This window comes from Schistocerca cancellata, chromosome 2 (assembly GCF_023864275.1).
Source record: "Schistocerca cancellata isolate TAMUIC-IGC-003103 chromosome 2, iqSchCanc2.1, whole genome shotgun sequence".
Taxonomy (NCBI): domain Eukaryota; kingdom Metazoa; phylum Arthropoda; class Insecta; order Orthoptera; family Acrididae; genus Schistocerca; species Schistocerca cancellata.
Window position 1 is genome coordinate 892,795,799 of NC_064627.1, and position 25,056 is coordinate 892,820,854.

The window sequence follows — 25,056 nt, forward strand, 5'->3', positions numbered from 1 at the left end:
CATACCATGGCCCGCACGTTCTCCGGATCTGACGTCGCAGGATTTCTTTCTGTGGAGAAAGGTGAAGGTTATTTGCTGTCGTGATCCACCGACAACGCCTGACAACAGGCGTCAGCGCATTGTCAATGCATGTGCGAACATTACGGAAGGCGAACTACTCGCTGTTGAGAGGAATGTCGTTACACGTATTGCCAAATGCATTGAGGTTGACGGACATCGTTTTGAGCATTTATTGCATAATGTGGTATTTACAGGTAATCACGCTGTAACAGCATGCGTTCTCAGAAATGATAAGGTGAGAAAGATACATGTATCACATTGAAACAACCGAAATAAAATGTTCAAATGTACCTACGTTCTGTGTTTTAATTTAAAAACTACCTGTTACCAACTGTTCGTCTAAAATTGTGAGCCATATGTTTGTGACTATTGCAACTCCATCTATCACTAAACCAAAAAAGTGGAACATAAGCGAACTTGGCGAGTTAATGTATGGTGCGGCATACATTACGTACTACACGAATTTGTCATAAAAATTGGGGGTTCCTATTTTAAAAAAAAAGCAGTTGATATCCGTTTGACCTATGGCAGCGCCATCTAGCGAGCCAACCATAGCACCATCTGGTTTCCCCCTTCAAGCTAGACAAGTTTCGTTCTTTGTAGTTTTTTCGTTTGACGCTTATTTCGTGAGATATTTGGTCCGGTCACGATCAATTGACCACCCTGTATACTCGTATAGACTTGTATCTATTGGTAGGCTCTTACTCATCTACACTAGCCTTATCATAAGCCACATGTGTACCGCAGTCTTTGAATTCGTATACTCTACCTTCCTTAGTAACTCGATGTCTACGTATTTTACAGGGATATATGTTGATACATTACCATTCTAATATTAATGTTTGTGCTAATGGCTCTGAGTACTAAGGGACTTAATTTCTGAGGTCATGAGTCTCCTAGAACTTAGAACTACTTAAATCTAACTAACATAAGGACGTCACACACATCCATGCCCGAAGCAGGATTCAAACCTGCGACCGTAGCCGTCGCGCGATTCCGGACTGTAGTGCCTAGAACCGCTCGACCACTTCGGCCAACGTTGTGGTAATTAATTACTGTTATGTCTGGGTAATATGATGCAAATAGTAATGTATCTCTGGAGTTACTAAACGTTTAGTAAGTTGACCGTATTGTTAAACTGATTTCATTGAAATACTACTGTGTGTATGGCGAACGTCAGCAGATGTTATGGTCTTGCATAGAGTATATTGGCGTTTGCGTAATGGCACTGTCGTTCAGTGTGGCGAAGCGATGAGTGCCAATTGATATCGAAGTCCAACGCACACTCTCCGTACTTCTGCCAGTGTATTCGTCAGATGATATCATCTCACTAACAACAATACCACGATACCCAATATTTTCTGTGTCGTTCTACCTGCTTACAGAGATCTTGTTAGTTATTCTGTTAATTTTGCTACAGGGAATAGTTCCGAGTAGCCGAGAATAGTTCTGCTACATAGGGTAATGAACACTGTATGTATTGTATTGTATGTTAACCAGGGACCTAGAAACGATGGAGGGGCTTCGTCCCCGCCGCAGCCGCAGTGGTCCATAACCCCACGACGACTATGGCAGTCCACTTCACCCCTCCGCCGCCCCACACCGAACCCAGGGTTACTGTTCGGTTCGGCCCCCCGGTGGACCCCCCTAGGGAACGTCTCACACCAGGCGAGTGTAGCCCCTATGTTCGCGTGGTAGAGTAATGGAAACAGCAATCGCCGACATAGTGTAACTGAGGCGGAATATGGGGAACCAGCCCGCATTCGCCGAGGCAGATGGAAAACCGCCTAAAAACCATCCACAGACTGGCCGGTTCACCGGACCTTGACACAAATCCGCCGGGCGGATTCGTTCCGGATACCAGGCGCTCCTTCCCGCCCGGAAAGCCGAGCGTTAGACCACACGGCCAACCGGGCGGGCTAGGGTAAGGAACATACATGTTACATTCTACACTGAAGAGCCAAAGAAACTCGTGCGCCTGCCTAATATAGCATAGAGCCCCCTCGAGCACGCAGAAGTGCCGCAGCACGACGTGGCATGGACTCAAATAATGTATGAAGTAGTGCTGGAGGGCACTGACACCATGAATCCTGCATGGCTGTCTATAAATCCGCAAGAGTACGAGGGGGTGGAGATCTCTTCTGAAAAGTACATTGCAAGTCATCCGAGATGTCCTCAACAATGTTCATGTCTGCGGAGTTTGGTGGCCAGCGAAAATGTTTAAATACAGAAGAGTGTTGCTGGAATCACTCTGTAGCATTTTTGGACATGTGCTGTGTCGCATTGTCCTGCTAGAATTGCCCAAGTCCGTCGGAATGTACAATGGACATGAATGGATGCAGGTGATAAGACAAAATGCTGTCAGACTCGTACCTAGACGTATCAGGAGTCCCACATCACTCCAGATACACGCGTCCCACACCATTACAGAGCCTCCAACAGCTTGTACAGTCCCCTGCTGACATGCAGGGTCCATAGATTAATGGATATGTCCAAACCCGTACACGTCCATCCACTCCATACAATTTGAAGCGAGACTCGTTCGACAAGGCACCAAGTTTCCAGTCATCAACAGTCCAATGTCGGTGTTGACGGGCCTAGGCGAGGCGTAAAGCTTTGTGTCGTGCAGTCATAAAAAAAAAAATGGTTCAAATGGCTCTGAGCACTATGGAACTTATCATCTGAGGTCATCAGTCCCCTAGAACTTAGAACTACTTAAACCTAACCAACCTAAGGACATCACACTCATCCATGCCCGAGGCAGGAGTCGAACATGCGACCGTAGCGATCACGCGGTTCCAGACTGAAGCGCCTAGAACTACTCGGCCGCAGCTGCCGGCTAGTCATCAAGGGTACATGAGTGGGCCTTCGACTCCGAAAGCCCATGTCGATGGTGTTCGTTGAATGGTTCGGACACTGACACTTGTTGATGGCTCAGCATTGAAATCTGCAGGAATTTGCGGAAGGGTTGCACTTCTGTCACGTTGAACGATTCCCTTCAATGTCTTGGTTCCGTTGTTGCAGGATCTGGCGGCAGCGATGTCGGAGGTTTGATATTTTACCGGGTTCATGAGACTCACGGTACAGTCGTCAAATGGTCGTAAGGGAAAATCCTCACTTCATCACTACCTGGGAGATGCTGTGCCCTATGGCTCGTGCGCCGACACACCACGCTCAGACTCACATCTTAATAACCTGCCATTGCAGAGCAGTAACCGATCTAACAACTGCGCCAGACACTTGTTGTCTTTTATAGGCGTTGGAGACCGTAGCGCCGTATTATGCCTGTTTACAAATTTCCGTGTTTGAATATGTATGGCTATAACAGTTTATTTGGCACTTCAGTGTAGAACTCAAAGTTCTTTCTTGGGTTTCGATCTCTGACGTAGTAGCAGATTCCTTATTGATTGAATTTGAGTCTCTTTAGGTATGCTGAACGATAGTTGTGTTCTGGTAAGAAGTGCACTACGTCTCCAGATGTTTGGGAAGACTGAACACGTTTCTCGATCCTAACCAAAACAACTTTAAATGCAGTTCCAGACGCAGTAACTTGTCAGTTCAGTGTCATGACAGGAACGCGATCTTATGATGGAGAATCTGGCAATTCAGTGTAATAATTATGATTCTGTCTGTTTAATAGACATTTAAAAAATGGACTCAAATCACAGTAGAGTTGTCCACCGCAACACAAAGTTGTACTTGGCAAAGTTTTCTCTGTAGTTTTCTTATCGATTATGGACTTGCTAGCGGGCCGAGTAGATGGTGTTGACACTGCAGTCACCTTGAGAACTACAAGTTGTCACTGGCTGATACAGGATTTCGCGGTTGGCGATTCCGCTTGTCTGGTTTTGCGGGACAGACGCTATCGTTCTCTCGAAATCCCTTCACCTAAGACGAAAAGAAGCGCCAAGATAACCGAAGGTCGATAAGCTGCATAAATGAAGATTCTAAAACTGTGATTCTGGAGCTCTGCTTGCAGAATTTTACTATGTCATGTGATACCCTCACTTCGGATAAAACAACTTCAGGCTGAATGATACGTCGTGGTCAACAACGCGCGAATGACGGTAACGGAGTCATCAGTTCTAATCGAAGAAGTAAAATGAGGTTACACCATGAAATCTCGCCGACGTCATGATCATGAAAGTTGGCTTAGTTGGTGAACGATGAGGGTAAGAGGCGATCCTTGCTATGGGCATACGCCTTAAGGCGCATACACACTAGGCCAACGAATTAAAACCAACCGCTTCGTTGGCCGAGATTTGCTTAGTATGTACGGGCGGCAAATCGGAACCAGCAAAGCGGCTGGACTTGGTTGCGGTTCGGATGCCAACGGTAACATCAAAGCGTTGGCATTTAGTTGACTCCCTACTTTTTAAAAGCGAGGTCGTCATTTCTTCTTTTTTTGGTGATCAGCTTCTTGCAGAAAAATAAATACTGCGGTACGCGACGACTTCTAAATCTTCTACTGCCCTTATAATATCGGTCGTTGAAATTAAAACGCTACTTTGTAATAATAACAAAACGAGAGCAACCTCAACAAGTTATCAGAGCTAACTGCGATTCCACGTGCACAAATCCCTTGACCCCAACCAATTGGTTTGGTAAGGATGAGAGGTCAAATGCCAATGCGTTGGCGACCGACGTTCAGCCTTATCTATTCGCTATCGTTCGTTGGCCTAATGCATATGCGCCTTTAAGTGATTTGGGAAACTATCGTCAATAAAAAGTAGGATGGTCTTCCGGAGAATCAAGGCCCATTTCTTCCGAATACGAACTTATTGTCGTGACAACTACAGCATCCGCCTTTACTGTAAGCCATTTTAAGACCCAAGCAATACAAGCCTCCGCTTCGGACGCGAAGTAGGGAGGGCGGTTATGCATGGCATGCAGAAATTTTAAAACACGATATAAAGAACATATCAGGTGTTGGAAGTGCGAAACAAACCATTCCACATTAGCAGAATATTTAAAACACCATAAGCACAATCCTACAGACATCTCACAAGAAATGAAAATAATGACAGTAAACGACCATGACAAATACCCTATACAAATGCAAGAAAACTGCCACATTAAGAAAGCTATTGCTGAAACCAAACATGTGATAAATGAGCAAACACATATCAGTACAGGCTCCCTACTACACGTAAAAAAAATAATCGATAAAATAAAACGTCCTACTCACATAAGCAGCCACAATAAAAAGCTGACCAAAATAAATATTATTTCACACCAAAACACACACTCACACACATACACACACATGCGTTCACAAACAGATCACAGATACTTCAAAAGTTACACTCAAAAGTTGGCAATAACATTCGATATTTGGCAAAAACATCCGACATTCGGCAACACAAACCAAAAAATTGCATCAAAACAAGTGTTCAGTTCCTAGTACTTTGAAATGTGGAAAAAACCCCTAGTTGCAATTATAAGAAGAGGAAAGGCACCAAGAACGGAACAGAAACATAATATGTAGAAAATCGTCCACGCAGCCTGTAAGTAGAATTTAAAATATTACTACATCATACCAAAAACAAACCACCAGAACTGTTTATAACCTATAGGTACATTGCCCCAAAATGTAAACTAAATAATAAAAATATGTACATATTCCAGGCCACTGAAGATGCCTTGCAGAGAATAAAGGCGAAACGCGTATGGCACGAAAATTGTTTCATTCAGTTGTAGTCAGACGGTCCAAAAAGTAAAAATTATCAATATATCGAATATATTATTTTCTCTGTATTCATGACTGCACGGTTTAGAATGACGTTTCATTACGTTATCTTCTGTGACATTAAAATTTTTTTGTTCTATTCTCTTCAGATAATCTGATGTTTCACAAGAGCGAAACGCATAATTGGAGTTAATAAATCAATTTTTCAAGCGAGACTGCCTTTATGAAAAAAACTAGTTGGTATAATGAACTGCAGCTCTAAATATAGAGAAAATGTAAGTTAATGCGGATCAGCAGGAAAAACGGCCCCATAAGGTTAGAATACAGAGTTAGTTGTTCTTCTTGACACAGTTACGTCGATAAAATATCTAGGCGTAACGTTGCAAAGCAATACGAAATGGAACGAGCACGTAAGGACGGTAGCAGGAAAGGCGAATGGCTGACGTCGGTTGACTGTGAGGATTTTAGGAAAGCGTAGCTCATTGCAAAGGAGGCCGCGAATAGAACATTAGAGCGATACACTCTTGAGTATTGCTCATGTGTTTGGGATCTCCGCCAGATTAGACTAAAGGATGTCATGGAAGCAGTTCAGAGGTGGGCTAGCTGATTTGTTACCGGTAGGTTCGATGAAAACGCGAGTATCACGGAGATGCTTCGTGAACTCAAGCGTGAATGCCTGGAAGGAAGACGACGTTCTTTTGAAGTTGACTGGAGAGCGATTCTACTGCCGCCAACGTACATTTCGCGTAAGGAGCACGAAGATAGGAGAAATTAGGGATCGTACGGCAGCACATGGCAGTCGATTTGCCTTCGCTCTATTTGCGAGTGTAACAGGAAGGGAAATTACTAGTAGTAGCATAAGATACCCTCCGCCATGCACCATACGGTAGTTTGCAGATTATGTACGTAGACGGGTGGCGCACGAAATATTTTACCAATTGTTTCTTTCACAATTTACGACGCACATTAGATATCCCGCTGGTATCTCTACAGCAGTACCAGCAGAGCTTGGAAAAACAAATGAGTTACGAAATGACGTGTAATTCACGATACTGCCGCTAGGAGACTAGTAAGCAGCAATGGCTGACAATGGAAGACTGACGATACAGCAACGATCGGCAATTGTGTTACTTTTTCATGAAATGAAAAGCCTTGTTGTGACTCAGAGGCGATGAATCCTTTGCAAGAAGACCATCCACAGGTTGTACGATAAATTTGTACAGGAAGGAACAGTATTGGAAGCGAAGCGACCTCGGCCTAAGCCTGTTCGTTCGCCGGAGAATATTGAAGTGGTACGAATTGCTGCACAGAGAAGTCCCGGGAAATCGTGTAGAAAGGCAGCAGTGCAACTGGGAATATCCAGACGCTCAGTTCAACGCATTCTTAAAAGTGACCTCCACTTGTACCCATACAAGATGACCAATGCACAGAAGCTCACTGAAGAACACAAGCAGCAGAGACTACTGTTTGCTCAGTGGAGCATAGGGAAGAAACTCTCAATAACGTTTGGTTTTCAGACGAGGCGCATTTTCATTTAGACGGTGTGGTTAACAAACAAAATGTACGCTTTTGGGCCACTGGAAACCCACAAGTGCTTCATGAACGACAACATTATGCTCCGAGGATTACAGCGTGGGCAGCAATTTCCAGTCACGGACTTATTGGACCCTTTTTCTTTGAAGAAACTGTGAACAGCGAGTGTTATTTGAGCATGCTTCGCAATAGCTTCATTCCACAGCTTCTTGCTACTGCCTTGCCCTTCAACACGAAGTGGTTCATGCAAAATGGAGCAAAGCCACGTACTGCAAACATTGTGTTGGAGTTTTTACACGAGCATTTCGACATGCGGATCATTTCACTCAGGTTTCCAGGTCGCTTCAATGACGGACAAAATTGGCCCACCAATAGTCCAGACCTCAATCCATGTGACTTTTTCCTTTGGGGTACCTAAAGGGAAAAATTTTCCCGAAACGTCCACGTGATTTAAGGGAGCTCGGAAGACTTATTCTTCAAGCTTGCAGTGAAATTACGGAAGACATGTGCCGTAGGGTAATCACTAACTTCAGTGTTCGTTTGAAGGAAGTTAGGAAACAAAATGGTGGACATATTGAGCATGTGCTGAGTTAGAACAAATCTCCATGGACGGCTCTTCATTGTAGTACATGTTCCTTTCAAATTGTATTGACAATAAAGTTTATATTCAAAAACAAAATGGTAACACATTTCGTGCGCCACCCTGTAGATTAGCGGTTTTACTGTTTCGGCATAGTATTGTTTGCGTTAATACGGATTCCTCGATTGTCATGTGAGTATGGAATCGATTAATTGACGAGGTCGATACTGAATGTCATGCAGGATCTCAAGACCTCATACAACACCCCATACGACTGGAGCCAGAGAGCATCAACATATTGTCCGCTTAGTCGTACAGCATCGTTCAACCACGAAACGTACATGAGCTTATTTTCAACATCTGTGACATATTAAGTCCGGTGGCAACGCTACTTTTCAACAAGATAACAACACCTCATGTAGCCTGTGCTATCCTGACCTTCTTCGATAGAAAAGGTGTTAGACTGTTGGCCTGGCCAGCGCATTCTCTATATTTATCATCCATTGGAAACATCTGAGTACGGGTTTCCGACAGACTAAACAGCCACTATGACTGATGAAACCTGGTACAGAGTTGAAGTGGTATGGAGTAACAAACATGCATCTGTCTTTCAAGCTCAGTTCGACTCAATGCCCAGATGGGTTAGAACACTTGCTGCTGCCAGAGATGCCAAATTTCACATCCTGTGTACCCAAAATCACCTAAAATTTAATCATGTAGTCGCAGTTCTATACTGTGCATGCAGTTATGTTGAGTTAGTTACTAACTTTCATACTTGATTACTTACTTACTTGTTCCATAGATCATATTCATGATAAACGTTATGATGTGGAGTGTGTTAACAGACCAAACACAGAACACAGATGTTTATATCTAAAAAAAGAAAAAGTGGCTAAATGCAGCCCAACTACAGTTTTTTATGTAAAAGTGGCTAATTATTTCTATTCAATTTCTGTGGCATGGATGAAGTTGTTAAGGGAAAACATCTTTAATCCATATTTGAAAACACTTCTTCTGTCTGCCAGGCACATTATTTCCATAGGCCGATTGTCAAAGAGTTCTCGTACTTTTCTCTGACAATGTTAGATTAATTAAAGGGTAATGTAATCATTTTTCCTTCTAGTGGTGTAGTTACGAATATCTCTGTTACTCGCAGACTTGAATGGATTGTTGATAAATTTCACAAGTGAATACATGTACCTTGAGGTTGTGGTTAATACTTCCAGTCGCAAAAATACACGCCTGCAAGACATATGTATGTGAACTGCAGATATATTTGTAGTCAGCTACAGTTGAAAAAATATTTATGTCTAAAAAGGAAAGCAGGACCCAGTTTCAGGACCTGCGTCCCACATGCAGGTGCATATTAAAGTGTAAGTCCAGAAAGGATACATCACTGAGGTTAAAATAGGTTAAAATATCGCTGGGTACATGGCATGAAACAGGATATCCTCTTCAATCCTAGGCATGCCAGAAAGCCTCTCCCAGGAGAGGAGAATAGGATGCTCCACACTTGGATCCACATGAAGGCAGGCAGGTGGTCTTTCGGACACAGTTCTGCATACACACCCATGATTTGGCTTCCTTTTTTTGTTTTACTCGAACAGCCCAGCATGACTTTCTACATTCTGTTTCGTAAGTAAGAAATAAACTACGCATTTTCTGAACTACGTATCCCATAACAATTAAACTTCTTTAATAGAATAAGTCACAGAATATACCACCTGGTGTGATTTTATCGTTTAAAATTTTTATTATGTGCTCAGTAAATGTATAAATGGTTGGCTCAGTACAGTGGTCCTTTTGAAATCCAATCAGTAATTAGCGAAGTATCCTGTACTGCACAGGTGTCTGACAACCTTGGAGAAAATAGCCTTCTCAAAAAATTTAGAAAATCATGTAAGGAGTACCGTGATGGTTATTGACCTGTGGAGTCACCCTTTGTATAAAGAGCCCTAACAAAAGCGTATTTCCGTCTGTCTGGGAAAACACCCTGAATTAATTAAGCATTACGATAGGTGACTAAGAACCTTGTACGAGGGCCGTTCAGAAAGTAACCTCCGGTTGATTTAAAAAAATACACCAAGTTAAATAAAAATATTTTAATATATACATCTTACAACTACATCTTTGCACTATTTTTCTACATAGTCTCCATAGCGATTGAGGCACTTATCGTATCTCTTCACAAGCTTTGAAATTCCTTCTGCATAAAAATCACCCGCTTGTGCCTGGAGCCAGCCTGTGACCGCATCTTTGAGCTCTTCGTCGTCATCAAACCGCTGTGACCCGAGCCATTTCTTCAAATGCATGAAGAGGTGATAATCACTTGGCGCCAGGTCTGGGCTGTAAGGTGGATGGTTGATAACGTCCCACTTGAAGGACTCAAGAAGGGCCGTTGTTCTGCGAGCAGAGTGAGGACGGGCGTTATCGTGCAAAAAAACGATACCGGAAGTCAGCATACCACGGCGTTTGTTCTGTATAGCCCGTCGTAACTTTTTTATTGTTTCACAGTACACGTCTTGATTAATGGTCGTACCACGTTCCATGAATTCAACCAACAACACCCCTTTGGCATCCCAAAACACCGTTGCCATCAGTTTTCTGGCAGAAAAATCTTGCGAGGCTTTTCTTGGTTTGGTAGGCGAATTTGAATGTGCCCACATCTTTGATTGTTCTTTTGTCTCAGGGTTCACGTACTTAATCCAGGTTTCGTCACCGGTCACGATTCTGTTTAACAATGGTTCTCCTTCGTCCTCATAACGTGACAGAAAGTCTAATGCAGAGGCCATTCTTTGAGTTTTGTGGTGGTCGGTAAGAATTTTGGGCACCCATCGTGCACAGAACTTACGGTAACGCAATCTTGCTGTCACTATCTCGTACAAGAGAGTCTTAGAAATCTGTGGAAAACCAGTATACAACTCCCACATTGAGAAACGTCGATTTTCACGAACTTTTGCATCAACTGTCTGAACGAGTTCGTCAGTCACCAATGATGGTCTACCACTCCTCTCTTCATCAGGAACGTTTTCTCGTCCACTTTTAAATAAACGTACCCATTCACGGACAACTCCTTCACTCATAACTCTTGGTCCGTACACGGCACAAAGCTCACGATGAATAGCTGCTGCAGAATATCCTATGGCTGTAAAAAACCTTATGACAGCACGCACTTCACATTTGGCGGGGTTTTCTATTGTAGCACACATTTCAAACTGCCACAAAAACTAAACTAGCGCAGGTACGACGTTCACTTGACCACGGCTTGATGCCGACTGACCTGTTGAGTGCGTGAACGCACAGATGGCGTCGCTACTCCCCCCACAACCCGCACTGTGACCCATCGGAGTTTACTTTCTGAACCGCCCTCGTATATTACAAGGCCACAACTAATAGTCGAATTTTTATTTTATATGGCAATGTGAAATAAGTTTTTGTTTCATTAAACGTCCTCTGTATTGCTTCAAGTGTACCGTTTTGCTTCTTCTAAAATGTTTGGTCCAGTTTTCTCACTTATTTTTGAAAATTAAGTATTAAAAATATCGGCGGATGAAACTTCTTTTGCAATGTTCCCGTTCTTTTTAATATAAATAATGACATATTTTATGGCTGATTTCCCTCTCTTTTTTTGACAATATTCGATTTTTATTTGATTTTATTGTCTGGTCTGTCAGTTTCAGACAAGATGTGCATACTAGTTTCTTACAACATTTCTTAATGCATTATGGTGCCGTTTATAATATGAAATTATTTCTAGTTTATTACTTGTTCTGGTTATTTTGTACAAGTACTAACTTCGCTGTCAAGAGACTCTGATACTCGTAATGGTCGAAGGTTTTTTGATGATTTTCCATTGTTACATTTGTAATAATGCGTATTTTGCAGGGCTGGATGTTGATTTCAGGAAGTGCTATACAACTCCATTAGTAGTTGTAACTCTGCCTTAAAATATATGTAAATGTATGAATTATTCATTCAATAAAACGGTTAATGCCTTTCGTTCTTTTCCTCTTTGCAGCGTCTGCCCTGAACTGTTACTTGTGCCGTTCAACTGAAGATCCTTCATGCGCAACCAATCCGCAAAACCAGGGAGACTGTGATGAGTACCTGGCTTTAAATGCTCCAATCGTCCAAGGAAATACCATTAAGAACACCACTCACTGCGTCAGTCTCGTATACACTAGTAAGTATTGTAACTTGCATGTACGTTGTTGTATTTCCTTGTAATTCCTAGATTTTTGTTGATATTTCATTCACACCAACAAGGGGAGACCACGACGTTTGGAACGCGGATTTACTTCAAACTTCGTACACTCGTAGCACTCCATTAGGACAACAAAATGTGTAAGCAATAGCGCGTACTTCTATTAAATTTACAATGTTATTTGACAGACTACAAATTTTTATTATCACAAATAATATAATATTCGTAACTATCGACTAGTAACGACCAAACGCATAAAGTGATACTGAAAATATATGCTTGTCCGTGTCTTCAAAATTGTTAGTATTTAATCGAAAAAGAACGAGAAATTGCTTCTCGTGAAGCCACTATTAAAATACACTCGATACTGCATGATCAATTATCAGCGCCGATATTTGAGGAAATGCTGCGTTATGCTTGTTTTGCTTCCAAATTATCGGCTGAAAGCGAAGTTTACGAAAATGTTAACGAGGTTTTTTTCCCCACGGAAAACCTCAAAAGACCTTGCGTATGCGGAAACAGCATTTATTCAATGCAGCTGGTGCCGTTTAACTTTATGTTTTCCATGTTTTTACGAAAAATACGATCCTGACATTGTACTTGTAATGTCAAAAGTGACGATTAATTGTACATCTTTCGAAAGCCGTCTGTGCCGGTCAAAACTTGGAGGTAACAAGTAGTTTCGGGCTCCTTCCACGTGTAAGGGATTTCTAAAATCACAGACAAGCATACATTTTCATTATCACATTATGTGATTGGTCGTTTACTAGTCGATAGTAATGAATATTATATTATTTGTGAAGCTAAAAATTCGTAGACTGCCAAATAACATTGTAAATTTAATAAAAGTTCATCAGATTACACGTATTTTTCCCATTATATCAATTGCAATATAAATAGTAAAGAAAATTCGCTGCTTGGTCCCTTCCTGCAAATCAACCAACTAACCAACGAACCATTCCTACAGGTATGCCACTACAACGGATCACAATTTGGTAACGTAAATTATTTATCCTCAAAAAACATGTAGAATGCAAAAAGTTGTATATATATGAAGTACACAATGTCGGATTCTACCCTGCATGTAATTTAGAGATATTCAGAAAATATGTTTGAGAAACGGAAGGCCACACTCTGACTGGCATTTTCAGAAAAATCTCAGTGGACAAGCAAATGGAACTCAACACAGTTACTGTGAATGCTTCCCTGTCCACTGAACAAGAGTGGGCATATCCCCTGTTGAAGTACGGACAGGAGTTGTACTGCACCGATGATCTGCATGTTGGGGTGTTGGTCACTGTGCAGGTACGCCACATGGCGTACCTGCAATTCTCTGGCTACCCAGTGGACACGATATGCCGTCCGCAAACTCCTAGGGCTGAAAATATCTCAGTACAAGACAGAACATGAGTCAATGTCTCTGTTAGCTCACTAGTGAGGAACACAAATTCGACTAAAGTATACCACCGTAAAGAAGCACTTCTGTGAATGTCAGACTCCACAGAGGGCTAAGGAATCGTCTCTCAATTAAGCAAAAGAACAACTCCGATCACAGAGAAACGGTTTCATGCGCTCCTTGTGTCACAAGCAACACTTGTCAAAATTTAATCGCCAGATTCTCCGCTGTGGGCCTCAGTAGTGAAGTCTCTAAGTCGATCTCTGGAGAGAACTGTCTTCGATCGAGCCCCGCAGGGAGGTGCCTCTTCCATTCATACCCTGCTTGTTCCTGCACACCCAGTGTCTATGTCTGCGCTCAGACCATGAATCCCAGTGGCCATTACGAAAACATTACCTCCCAGTACATGGGTCATGAATTGCCAGTCAACCACCTGAAGCTCATACTCCTTTCAGACTACTTTGCATAAGTTTCCATTTCCTCTCCTACATCGTTAGCACTCCACCAGTCAAATACGTTTCTCTGCTTAACAGCGGAAAGTGTGCTCCAGCGCTTCCCATGAGAAAATTCGTTGGAGGTCAGCTTGCGACAATTGTTTGTGAACCTCTGCATGTTTCGCACTAAACGGATGTCTTTTCACCTAGGCTGGCCGGAGTGGCCGAGCGGTTCTAGGCGCTACAGTCTGGAACCGCGCGACCGCTACTGTCGCAGGTTCGAAACCTGCCTCGGGCATGGATGTGTGTGATGTCCTTATGTTAGTTAGGTTTAGGTAGTTCTAAATTCTAAGAGATTGATGACCTCAGAAGTTAAGTCCCATAGTGCTCAGAGCCATTTGAATGATTTTTTTTTCTTTTCACCTAGTTCCACCCTTGACCTCTTCCTCCAGGAATGCTATTTAGAAATTTTGTACGTTCCAACACAGTGCAAGCTCCCTCTCACACTGTCTGCACTATGGAGATTCTGTGACCTCCAGCTTTGCTCTCTCTCAGGACAGTAAATGTTCGTCCCTGCTGAGCATGACAAGTCTCTTCCCAGTCTCTCTTTAGCCGATAGTGGTGACAGAAACTTGTAGCCTGCATCGCCTTTTTTGTCACTGTCAGTTCTAGTTTACTCCCAGACATGCAGCACTACAGAAATTGTTGGTATGTGGTGCTAGCCGATATCAGACAATGAAATGATTAATAAGAAGACTATGCATCATAAACATTGATCTAATATAAATATAAATCGAAAAAACAACAGAATTTAAATGTATGGAGACAATTTTTTGCCGCATTACAAGGGTTGTTTTGTTGGTTGCCTCTATTGCTCAATTTTTGTCCAGCTGACCAATTATTTCCATGGATGCGTCGGTTAGGACTGCTTGCTTTTTTCTGTAAACGCTATTTTATGAGTTCAATGATATTTGCTTCAATTGAAAGAAAATCAGCCCTCGGTCACTATTTTTAACAAATTGACCTGGTTTCGACTCTCCTAGGAGTGTCTTCCTCAGAATTTAAAACAAAGAATGGTCTATTTTCTACAACATGGTCACAGAATTATGACTAAAAACGTATGACAGAGTATAAGTATGGAATCGTCGTGAAAGACTGGCAGTACTTATGCCATCTATACAATAATAAATATGCCAAAAGGGCATTAGTCACAAAGATATTTAAGATAAAGAAAACTATGATGGCGAGCCACTAAGGGCTACTCGTTACTTGCGTTGTGCAGGTTGCGAAACGGACTGAGGTGCCCGCATTAACGAATGCGGCCAGGTGAACATGGCACTGCAATGAGTGCGCCATCTAGTAGCCGTAGATACAATTAGACTACTTCATATTGAAATATAGCAGAAATGATTATAAATAAACAGCGTTTGGACATAATGGAGAGCAATGTTTGTTTGATAGTAGCATACAACGTAACATTTTGTCTACATCAAAACTTATAACAGTAAGATAAAACATGAAAACATCATTACGAAAATGTAGATAGGAGTGAATGACAACTTGTAGAAAGCAATATTGACGTGAAATGCAGCCAAGAAACATTTGATAATTGAAAAACATAGGACTACCTTAGAAGGAAAAGAACATTTCGGCAATCTGCACAAGGACACCCGAAGTCAGATATCGAGTAACGGCTTTATGCCGTTGAAAAAATTTTTGTTACGTAGCTGTAGCTGTTCGTTAAGGATGAGGCTATTCTTTCGAGCAAAATGCTTGAAAATCTCTAATTCTTCTAGAATATCTAGTCTACGCCCTTTCTTTTCGGTGTGCAAAATGTTGCTATCGCAGATGGCTTTAGGTGAATGACCTGTAATTAGAAGATGGTCGGCAAAAGACGAATTTTGGGGGCTAGTGCCATTTTTTCTTATCAAGGGTTCCTTATATCTGGTAGTGAATGCACGTCCTGTTTGTCCTATATAGTACGAGGAGCATGTATCGCACACAGTTTTGTAGACACCAGAATTTTCTAAAGGGGAATGCATAGAATGTAAATTATGAATGAAGTTTTTTTTCCAAATTGTTATTAGCAGAAAAAGCAAAGTTGCAATCGTATTTCTTTCGAAGAATGCGTTGGATCTGATAAGAGGTAGGTCCCACAAAAGGAATAGAGAAATATTTTTTTGAGTTATACTCGATAACAGAAGTGCCTAGCGTAGTAAGTCTTTTAGCAGTTTTCTTTTTAAGGACGTCATCTACTATGTTAGGTTTATACTCGTTATTAACTGCTATTGTTTTAAGTAAATTGATTTTGTCGTTGATGTTTTCTTCAGAAAGTGGGATAGGAATGGCTCGGTGAACAGCAGAATGAAAGAAGGATCTTATCAGATCCAACGCATTCTTCGAAAGAAATACGATTCCGTACTTATACTCTATCATACATTTTTAGTCATAATTCTGTGACCACGTTATAGAATATAGACCATTCTTTGTTTTAAATTCTGAGGAAGACACTCCCAGCAGTGTCGAAACTAGGTTAATTTGTTAAAAATAGCGACCGAGGGCTGATTTTCTTTCAATTGTAACTATTGACGGTCTCTGAACGTGCAGCCATGTACAACATTTTGTGATATTTGCTTCACTTCTTCTATGCCCTGAAAACCCTTTCCTTTCTAGGTAATATGAAATATTCATTTGAGACCAGATACAGCAGGCGGGGCAAGGGAGAATGGGGAGGTACGCTGGGCCCAGCTCGAATCCGCCCTACATACTAACGACGTGGATCGGTGCGGTAACATACTACACAAGCTCTGCCGCTACGATCGCAGGTTCGAATCCTGCCTCGGGTATGGATGTGTGTGATGTCCTTAGGTTAGTTAGGTTTAAGTAGTACTAAGTTCTAGGGGACTGATGACCTCAGAAGTTAAGTCCCATAGTGCTCAGAGCCATATCAGTACACAAGCTCGCTTTCGTGCGAATAACACTACACACAGACAGTTGGGTTATACTTTTTTATGTATTATTTCGAAATAGGAGAAAGAGTGCCACAGACTTGATAAGTGAAATGAGGTGGCAATCACTAACACAAAGGCGTTTTTCGTTGCGGCAAAATCTTCTCACGAAACTTCAATCACCAACTTTCTCCTCTGATTGCGAAAAATTTTGTTGGCGGCCACCTACAATGGATAAATAATCATAATAATAATATAAGAGAAATCAGAGGTCGCACAAAAATGTTTAAGTGCTCGTTTTTGCCGCGCACCGTTCGAGAATGGGACTGCAGAGAGCTTGAAAGTGGTTCGATGAACCCTCTGCCAAATACTTAACTGCGCATTGCAGAGTAATCATGTAGTTGTAGATGTAGACATTCCGTCCCGGGGGGTAACGTCGCCTGATTCGTAAAATAACAATGCCGACTTTGCGCCGACGCGGTCTAAGGCACAAACAAAAAACGAAGTTTTTAATTTTTGGAGAAAACTGCCTGACACTGAATTCTGTGTGACTGGGAGCATTGTCATATTGCAGGAGCCAGTCATCTGGTCTTCACAATCATCATCACGAACCGTCTGAAATCTACTTCTGGATAATGGGTCCCTCTAGACCCCCCCATACATTCCTGTCGTCTCGCTATGCACATACTTGCCACTGCTGCGTGATATACTACACTACTGGCCATTAAAATTGCTACACCAAGAAGAAATGCAGATGATAAACGGGTATTCATTGGACAAATATATTATACTAGAACTGACATGGATTACATTTTCACGCAATTTGGGTGCATAGATCCTGAGAAATCAGTACCAAGGACAACCACCTCTGGCCGTAATAACGGCCCTGATACGCCTGGGCATTGAGTCAAGCAGAGCTTGGATGGCGTGTACAGGTACAGCTGCCCATGCAGCTTCAACACGATACCGCAATTCATCAAGAGTAGTGACTGGCGTATTGTGACGAGCCAGTTGCTCGGCCACCATTGTCCAGACGTTTTCAGTTGGTGAAAGATCTGGAGAATGTGTTGGACACGGCAGCAGTCGAAGATTTTCTGTATCCAGAAAGGCCCTTACAGGACCTGCAACATGTGGTCGTGCATTATCCTGCTGAAATGTAGGGTTTCGCAGGGATCGAATGAAGGTTGAGCCACGGGTCGTAACACATCTGAAATGTAATGTCCACTGTTCAAAGTGCCGTCAATGCGAACAAGAGGTGACCGAGACATGTAACCAATGGCACCCCATACCATCACGCCGGATGATACGCCAGCATGGCGACGACGAATACACGCTTCCAATGTGCTTTCACCGCGATGTCACCAAACATGGATGCGACCATCATGATGCTGTAAACAGAACCTGGATTCATCCGAAAAATGACGTTTTGCCACTCGTGCACCCAGGTTCGTCGTTGAGTACACCATCTCAGACGCTCCTGTCTCTGATGCAACGTCAAGGGTAACCGCAGCCATGGTCTCCGAGCTGATAGCCCATGCTGCTGCAAACGTCGTCGAACTGTTCGTGCAGATGGTTGTTGTCTTGCAAACGTCCCCGTCTGTTGACTCAGGGATCGAGACGTGGCTGCACTATCCGTTACAGCCATGCGGATAAGATGCCTGTCATCTCGACTGCTAGTGATACGAGGCCACTGAGATCCAGTACGGCGTTCCGTATTACCCTCCTGAACCCATCGATTCCATATTATGCTAACATCATTGAATCTCGACCAACGCGAGCAGCAATGTCGTGATACGATAAACTGCAATCGCGGTAGGCTACATCCGACCTTTATCGAAGTCGGAAACGTGATGGTACGCATTTCTCCTCCTTACACTAGGCATGACAACAACGTTTCACCAGGCAACGCCGGTCAACTGCTGTTTGTGTATGAGAAATCGGTTGGAAACTTTCCTCATGTCAGCACGTTGTAGGTGTCGCCACTGGCGCCAACCTTGTGTGAATGCTCTAAAAAGCTAATCATTTGCATATCACAGCATCTTCTCCCTGTCGGTTAAATTTCGCGTCTGTAGCATGTCATCTTTGTGGTGTAACAATTTTAATGGCCGATAGTGTATGTCATCTACTTACCGTCCATCAGGTTACTGTTTTTCTGTTTAGACTCTAGCAAAGATCATGTCTCATTTTTCTAAAATCCATTTCCTTGGCTAAATGTCACGTCAGCCTCAATTTCATTTCCAATACCGTCATTATGCCTTCCACGACATCATTACACAGTGTAACTTTGCAGTTTTCGGGGAAGTGAGGGTGGGGATAGATGTAGTTCAAGCCTAAGCACGCGTTCGTCGCCGAGTAAATAGGATACTGAGCGGGGAAGAGATGTTTGTTGACGGTGGTAAGGGGGGGGGGGGGGCGTAGGAGGGAGAAGGGAACAAGCCGCACTTCCTCCTCGAACGACAAGTAGGACACTGTAATCAAAACTGCAATCGCAGTGCCTACTGCAACACATTGTTACAGCGTCCAGTATTGTTCCCTAGTTGAGGTTGGCAACGGACGGGAACATTCCATGCCTGCCCGAAGTGATCCAACTCCCCTAATTCCTGTGATCCCAGAAAAGTGCTAAGTTATATTTGCAACGTTTACATGACAAACAACTTCTGGACGGCGAAAACCGGTTTTCGGAAGCCGTTTCTTTTCTCTCCTGTTTACATGTTAAGGTCTTAAGTGGGTTCGGAGGACCAGTCAAATATCGGTTTTCCGATCGCTACTTGTTTTGCACAAATGGCCTCTGAAAATCAGCTGTTTCTATTCATGCTTTAGTCAGCACAATGGCTGTTTCTTTTTAATTAAATATCAGTGGTAGCCAAATTCACGCTCGGGCTAATATTTCTACTTCTCCATCACTACATAAAAAATCACTCCGTGCAGATTAGCCGAAAATTTTTAAGAACGAGACGTAACCTGAGAACCCAAGCACGTTTCAAACAAATTTGTGTGTTTACATGACAGCAAACATCGACTGTGGAAGAGTAAATCCGGCAGCTAGAACTCATTTCCGGAATTGATACTGGAATGTTTACATTATAACCAGAAGCAGGATTGGGATATGGGTTTACGAAATCCGATTTTGAGAGCCTCATGTAAGCGTTGTAATTGTGGGTTATAGTACCTTCCCTGTCTCTGATAGTGTTTCCCAACATGCGTCTCTTAATTGCCCTTAGTTTTTGAATGGTTTTGTCCTTAAAACATAGATGTCTCCCCACCACAGATGAAAACTTTCATCTTCATACACTTCGGAAGAACGACACAGGGAAGCCTATATTGTTTATCGAAAGCTGTCCTAATTATATTCACCAAGACATAATTGTTAATTTACGCAATGCTTTTTTCGTTACGTGGATTACATTTATAGAGTTATTGTAGTTGTTTTTCAAGTCTACACTCAAACTTGCCCTATTAAGTTGTTCCTCTCGCTGTTGAAGTTATCTGAACTAGTGGCAGATAATATTATACCATCAACAAAACCAAAGGTAGAATCTCGTTGTCTGGCTCTTTTATTTAATTACTGATGGCTGATGGAAGCTGCAGTATTGAGATATATTATTTCACCTTGATAATTTCCTCCTGCAGATTTATGCAGTCGTATGTAGAAATAAAAACGCAAACAGCTTGTGTTTTACATTACTACTGATTCTTTTTTCTACTGCGCTGTCCATGAACCGTACAACAAGGGGACGACGGGAAAAGGAGTCTGATTCTCTACCCGCCGACAAAACCACACCGTGTCTTGTGGAAAAGATATATAGGGTCTAACTAAATTCCTTTAACAGACTTTGAAGACTTGTGAAGGTGACCAAGATGCTTAAGTTTAGCACAGTAATTCTTGTTCAGAAACGTAATGTTTCCCAGCTACCACCGACGGCACCACAGACGCAGTACCTCCGTACCATGTTCTGGTACCCACGCACACACGATCACCAGTCCTTGGTCCTCCAGGTTCCGCCGCAGCCATACCCCACAGATGTCATAGGGGGTCTCGTAAATCAAAGATTTCATGTGATCGCTGAATGACGTACGTAATACCTTAGTCAGTGGCGCCGATAATTCGTGAACGTTTGGTCCCAACTAATGGCCTCAACGTGTGTAAAGGGAATTTAGTTACAAATTAGATTAGATTAGATTCAGTTTTCGTTCCACAGACCCAAAATGAGATGATTCCCCTGGGCATGCAAAAAGCCAAAAAGTATAACATAAAAAACATAAAACATTTGAACATAATACTTTCTAATCTGATCATTCGTCAGGAGATTGTCAAAGTAGATGAATACATTACACTAAACGGGAACTGCTGATATTTACGGAATTAATACACTCTCAGAATGAAACATTGTTAAGCACTTTTTAAAAAAATTATCATACACAAAATACCTAATCTCGACTGTCGTGATCAAGTGCTGTCAAAACTGAAATCTGACAGACCTTTTTACTTAAGCCCGTCTAACAGTCCTTGTTAAGATGTTCATCGATAGAGTAGAAGGAGTTGCCTATCAAAAAGTGTTTCAAACTCTGTTTAAACTGTGCATTATCTGAAACCAAGTTCTTAATGCTTGCTGGCAATTTATTGAAAATGTGTGTTCCTGGATCTTGGACCTCTTTTTGGACCAAGGTAAGTGATTTTAGGTCTTTATGTAGATAGTTCTTATTCCTAGTATTGATACCATGTATTGAGCTATTGATTGGAAACAGAGATATATCACTTGAAAAAATTTCATTAAGGAATAAATATACTAAGAAGCAGTGGTTAGAATACAAAGTTCATTGAACAGGTTTCTACAAGATGTTCTTGAATTTACACCACAAATGTGTCTTTTTACACACCACAAATGAGTCTTTTTGTACGCTTTAGCTCGCTAAAAATTTTTGCTCGATTTGACGAGTAACTCCAGAATATGATGCCATACGACATAATAGAATGAAAGTAAGCAAGGTACGCTAGTTTATTTTTTTATATTTATATCTCCTACATCTAACATCATCCTCACTGCAAATGGACTCACAAGGGGAAGGCCTCAGACACGGTCAACCGATTCGGCTCAAATTTGGCAGGTCGCTTGTGTACAACCTAAAACGAAGGAATCTAAAATATTTTGGGTCAGCACCACCGCGTTTTTGAGGAAATCACCCCTAAAGTTTATAACGAGCAATCGATTCAAAATTGGCGGTATCAATAGATAATTGTAAATACGGCATTTTTCATCATCAGGTATGGGGTCCGCAAACGCATACTTTTCCAGAAATCGAGGTAAGAAACTTTTACAACTGCCGCTTCTGTAGCCACGTGGTAAACGCTTTTCGCCGACAGCATCGATAGCGCAAGGGCCAAGGTGAATAGCCGGCACGGTAGTTCAGCGTGTTCGCTCAGAGGGTTAGCTGCTCTCCATAATAAAAAAACTGAGCTAATCGATCAATAACGAACTTAAAAGGATGTCTTACGACGTCCGCCCTGAGCAGATGCAACGAACAAAATGCGATTTTTTTTTAAAAAAAGTGACTGGCTGGGAATCGGAGAACCTGGGTTCGAATCTCGAATAAACCAGCGGATGTTCTTGTTTTCGTTTGTATTTTTCCATATCTCAATTGATAGGGATAGGAGAGTTAATAAGGTAAGTAAATCAATAAGGAATGATAATAATTAGGCAAATAAATTTCTCAAACCTCTTGGGATACTAAACAACTAAAATGTTACTCCAATTTGCAATGTTACATTTGGTTCTCGGGTTATAGAAGAGGTCAATCATTTAACCGACTAGTTGAAAAATGTTTACATTACCGGTTCCAAATCCGGGAAACTGACGAATGCGATTTACAGAACATTTCTTGAGAATGTTTTAAAACCATACGTTTCTGATAACAAGTTTTGTCTAATATTCGATTCCTGGAGTGGACAAATTAATACTACAATATATGACACAATGTTTATAGATGGCGAGGGTCAGCCGACGTGCACAGTAAAAGTAATACCGCCAAACTGCACACCTGTGTGCCAGCCGTGTGATGTTTATTTCTATCGCCAGGTTAAAAACTTTATTTCCAGGCTTCAAAATTGCAGTGTGTTTCCGGAAACCCAGCGGGAATTGCACAACCGCACGGATGCAGTAACTATTCACAGCATAATTCATAACCAACTTTCAGCACCGATTTTTCAGGCAATGATATCGTATGCGTGGTACGCATCAATATTAATTCCCGAAGAAGACATAGTTTTAAATGTAAACCAAGTTTGTTTTCCGCCGACTCTTCGGAAGGAACAATGTAGCTGTCGAAAGATTGCATTCATTAGATGTTCTTGGTGCAGTGAGTATGTCTGTTTCGAGTGTTTATATAACAAGTACCATCCATCTAGTTGTTCGAAGGAAAGTGAGGACACGTAACAGTGACTGGAAGAGCCATTGTAAAGTGACCTGGAGTAACAACATTTTAGTTTTTTACTATCCCAAGAGGTTTGAGAATTTTATTTGCCTACCTTATTATCATTCCTTATTGATTTACTTACCTTATTAACCCTCCTATCCCTATCAATTGAGATATGGAAAAATACAAACGAAAAGAAGAACATCCGCTTGGTTTCTTCGAGATTCGAACCTGGGTTCTCCGATTCGCAGCCAGTTACCTTGGCCGTTGCGCTATCGGTGCTGTCGGCAAAAAGCGTTTATCATATGGCTAGAGAAGCGACAGTTGTAAAAGTTTCTTATCTCGATTTCTGGAAAAGTATGCGTTTGCGGACCCCATACCTGATGATGAATAATACCGTATTTACAATTATCTATCGATCCCTCTAATTTTGAGTCGATTGCCCGTTATAACCTTTAGGGGTGATTATCTCAAAAACGCGGGGTTGTTGACCCAAAATATCTTAGATTCCTTCGTTTCAGGTTGTACACAAGCGACCTGCCACATTTGAGCCGAATCGGTTGGCCGTGTCTGAGGCCTTCCCCTTGTCAGTAGAGATGTAGATGTAGACATGTCATATCACAGATCTGTCTAAAATGTAATTAAAAATGTGTCTCCCATGTTACAGATGTTACAGAGAACAGCGGTCGCAAGTACACAGAAAGGATGTGTGTGCCAATACCGGACACGGCGAATCCCTGCCTGGAGGCAGCTAAAGTGGTGAAGGTAGAGAGCTGTTACTTTTGCTCCGAAGATCTGTGTAATCGTGGTGGAAGAACTGATTCGATACAGGAATTCTATATCCTACTGCTATACTACGTGGGACGCTTGTTACTTACCTGACTGAGGCACTAATTTAGTTGGACACAGCTTTGCGACATGTACATAAGTGTACTTAAAATTGTTAAACAACTGTTAAAAAAGGGATGAATTGTTTGTCACTGATGTTAAAGTGATAAAAAGGTTACGATTTCAAGAAGTGCTACACCGGACACTAACACTGGGAGTAATTTCGATGTGAAAGTATTGAAACTGCTTTGGAGTCATAGTTCAGCTTATCTGTAGTGGGTTCCTGTTTTGGCCTCAGCGTTATTGGAGGAAATCATTCCTTTTTTTTTTTTTTTTTTTTTTTTGGGCTGAACCGAGCGTTTGTCGCCACATAAAACTATAACTGTTGACTTTCATCGTTTTTTATTTGGAAACCAACGACTGTAAATTATGTAGCACAAAATAAAACAGTTTATATCTCTCAGAATTCTTTCACTGTCTTTCACGTAACGGTTCGAAGGAGAGCAATTAATTCATTCACTCATTCAAAAATTGTGTTCTGAAAGTCCATCATGAAAGATAGCACCGGGCGATGTGGAACGAGTCACTTCATGCACTAAGGGGAAGAAGCAGACACTGTAGCTACTTACAGTTTTAAATTATACTAAAAACAAATTATTACTGTTGCTAATATACTCATACTGATAATTTTGTGAATTAGTTGTAAATTATCTTATACATATTTATAAAGATTAGGTGAGAAAAAACTGCATCGAAATAAAAAAAAATCCATTATCTTACATCCTTCACTGCTCCACTGCCGTGTTTATTTAATACATCAAAGAAAGCATATATAACTTTACATAGACACTGTCGACAAATTCAAAATCTGTTTTGATGTGTCTGCCGAATGCAGCACAGGAAATATACCAAGGTATAAACTGAATATGAAGTTTATTGTACCATACATAAACAATCTTCTGCAGTGAGTGTT

The 25,056-nt window shown here is 41.7% G+C and overlaps 1 protein-coding gene across 1 annotated transcript in view; it reads left to right on the top strand.

Annotated features, from left to right (window-relative positions):
* Positions 1–24,421, top strand: part of LOC126148710 (uncharacterized) — a 50,278-nt gene extending 25,857 nt beyond the window's left edge. The window contains exons 2-3 of the mRNA XM_049915772.1: positions 11,881–12,045; positions 23,923–24,421. Coding sequence (XP_049771729.1) covers positions 11,881–12,045; positions 23,923–24,137 — 380 coding nt within the window. The 3' untranslated portion in view covers positions 24,138–24,421. The remainder of the gene's footprint in view (positions 1–11,880; positions 12,046–23,922) is intronic.
* Positions 24,422–25,056: the final 635 nt, after the last annotated feature.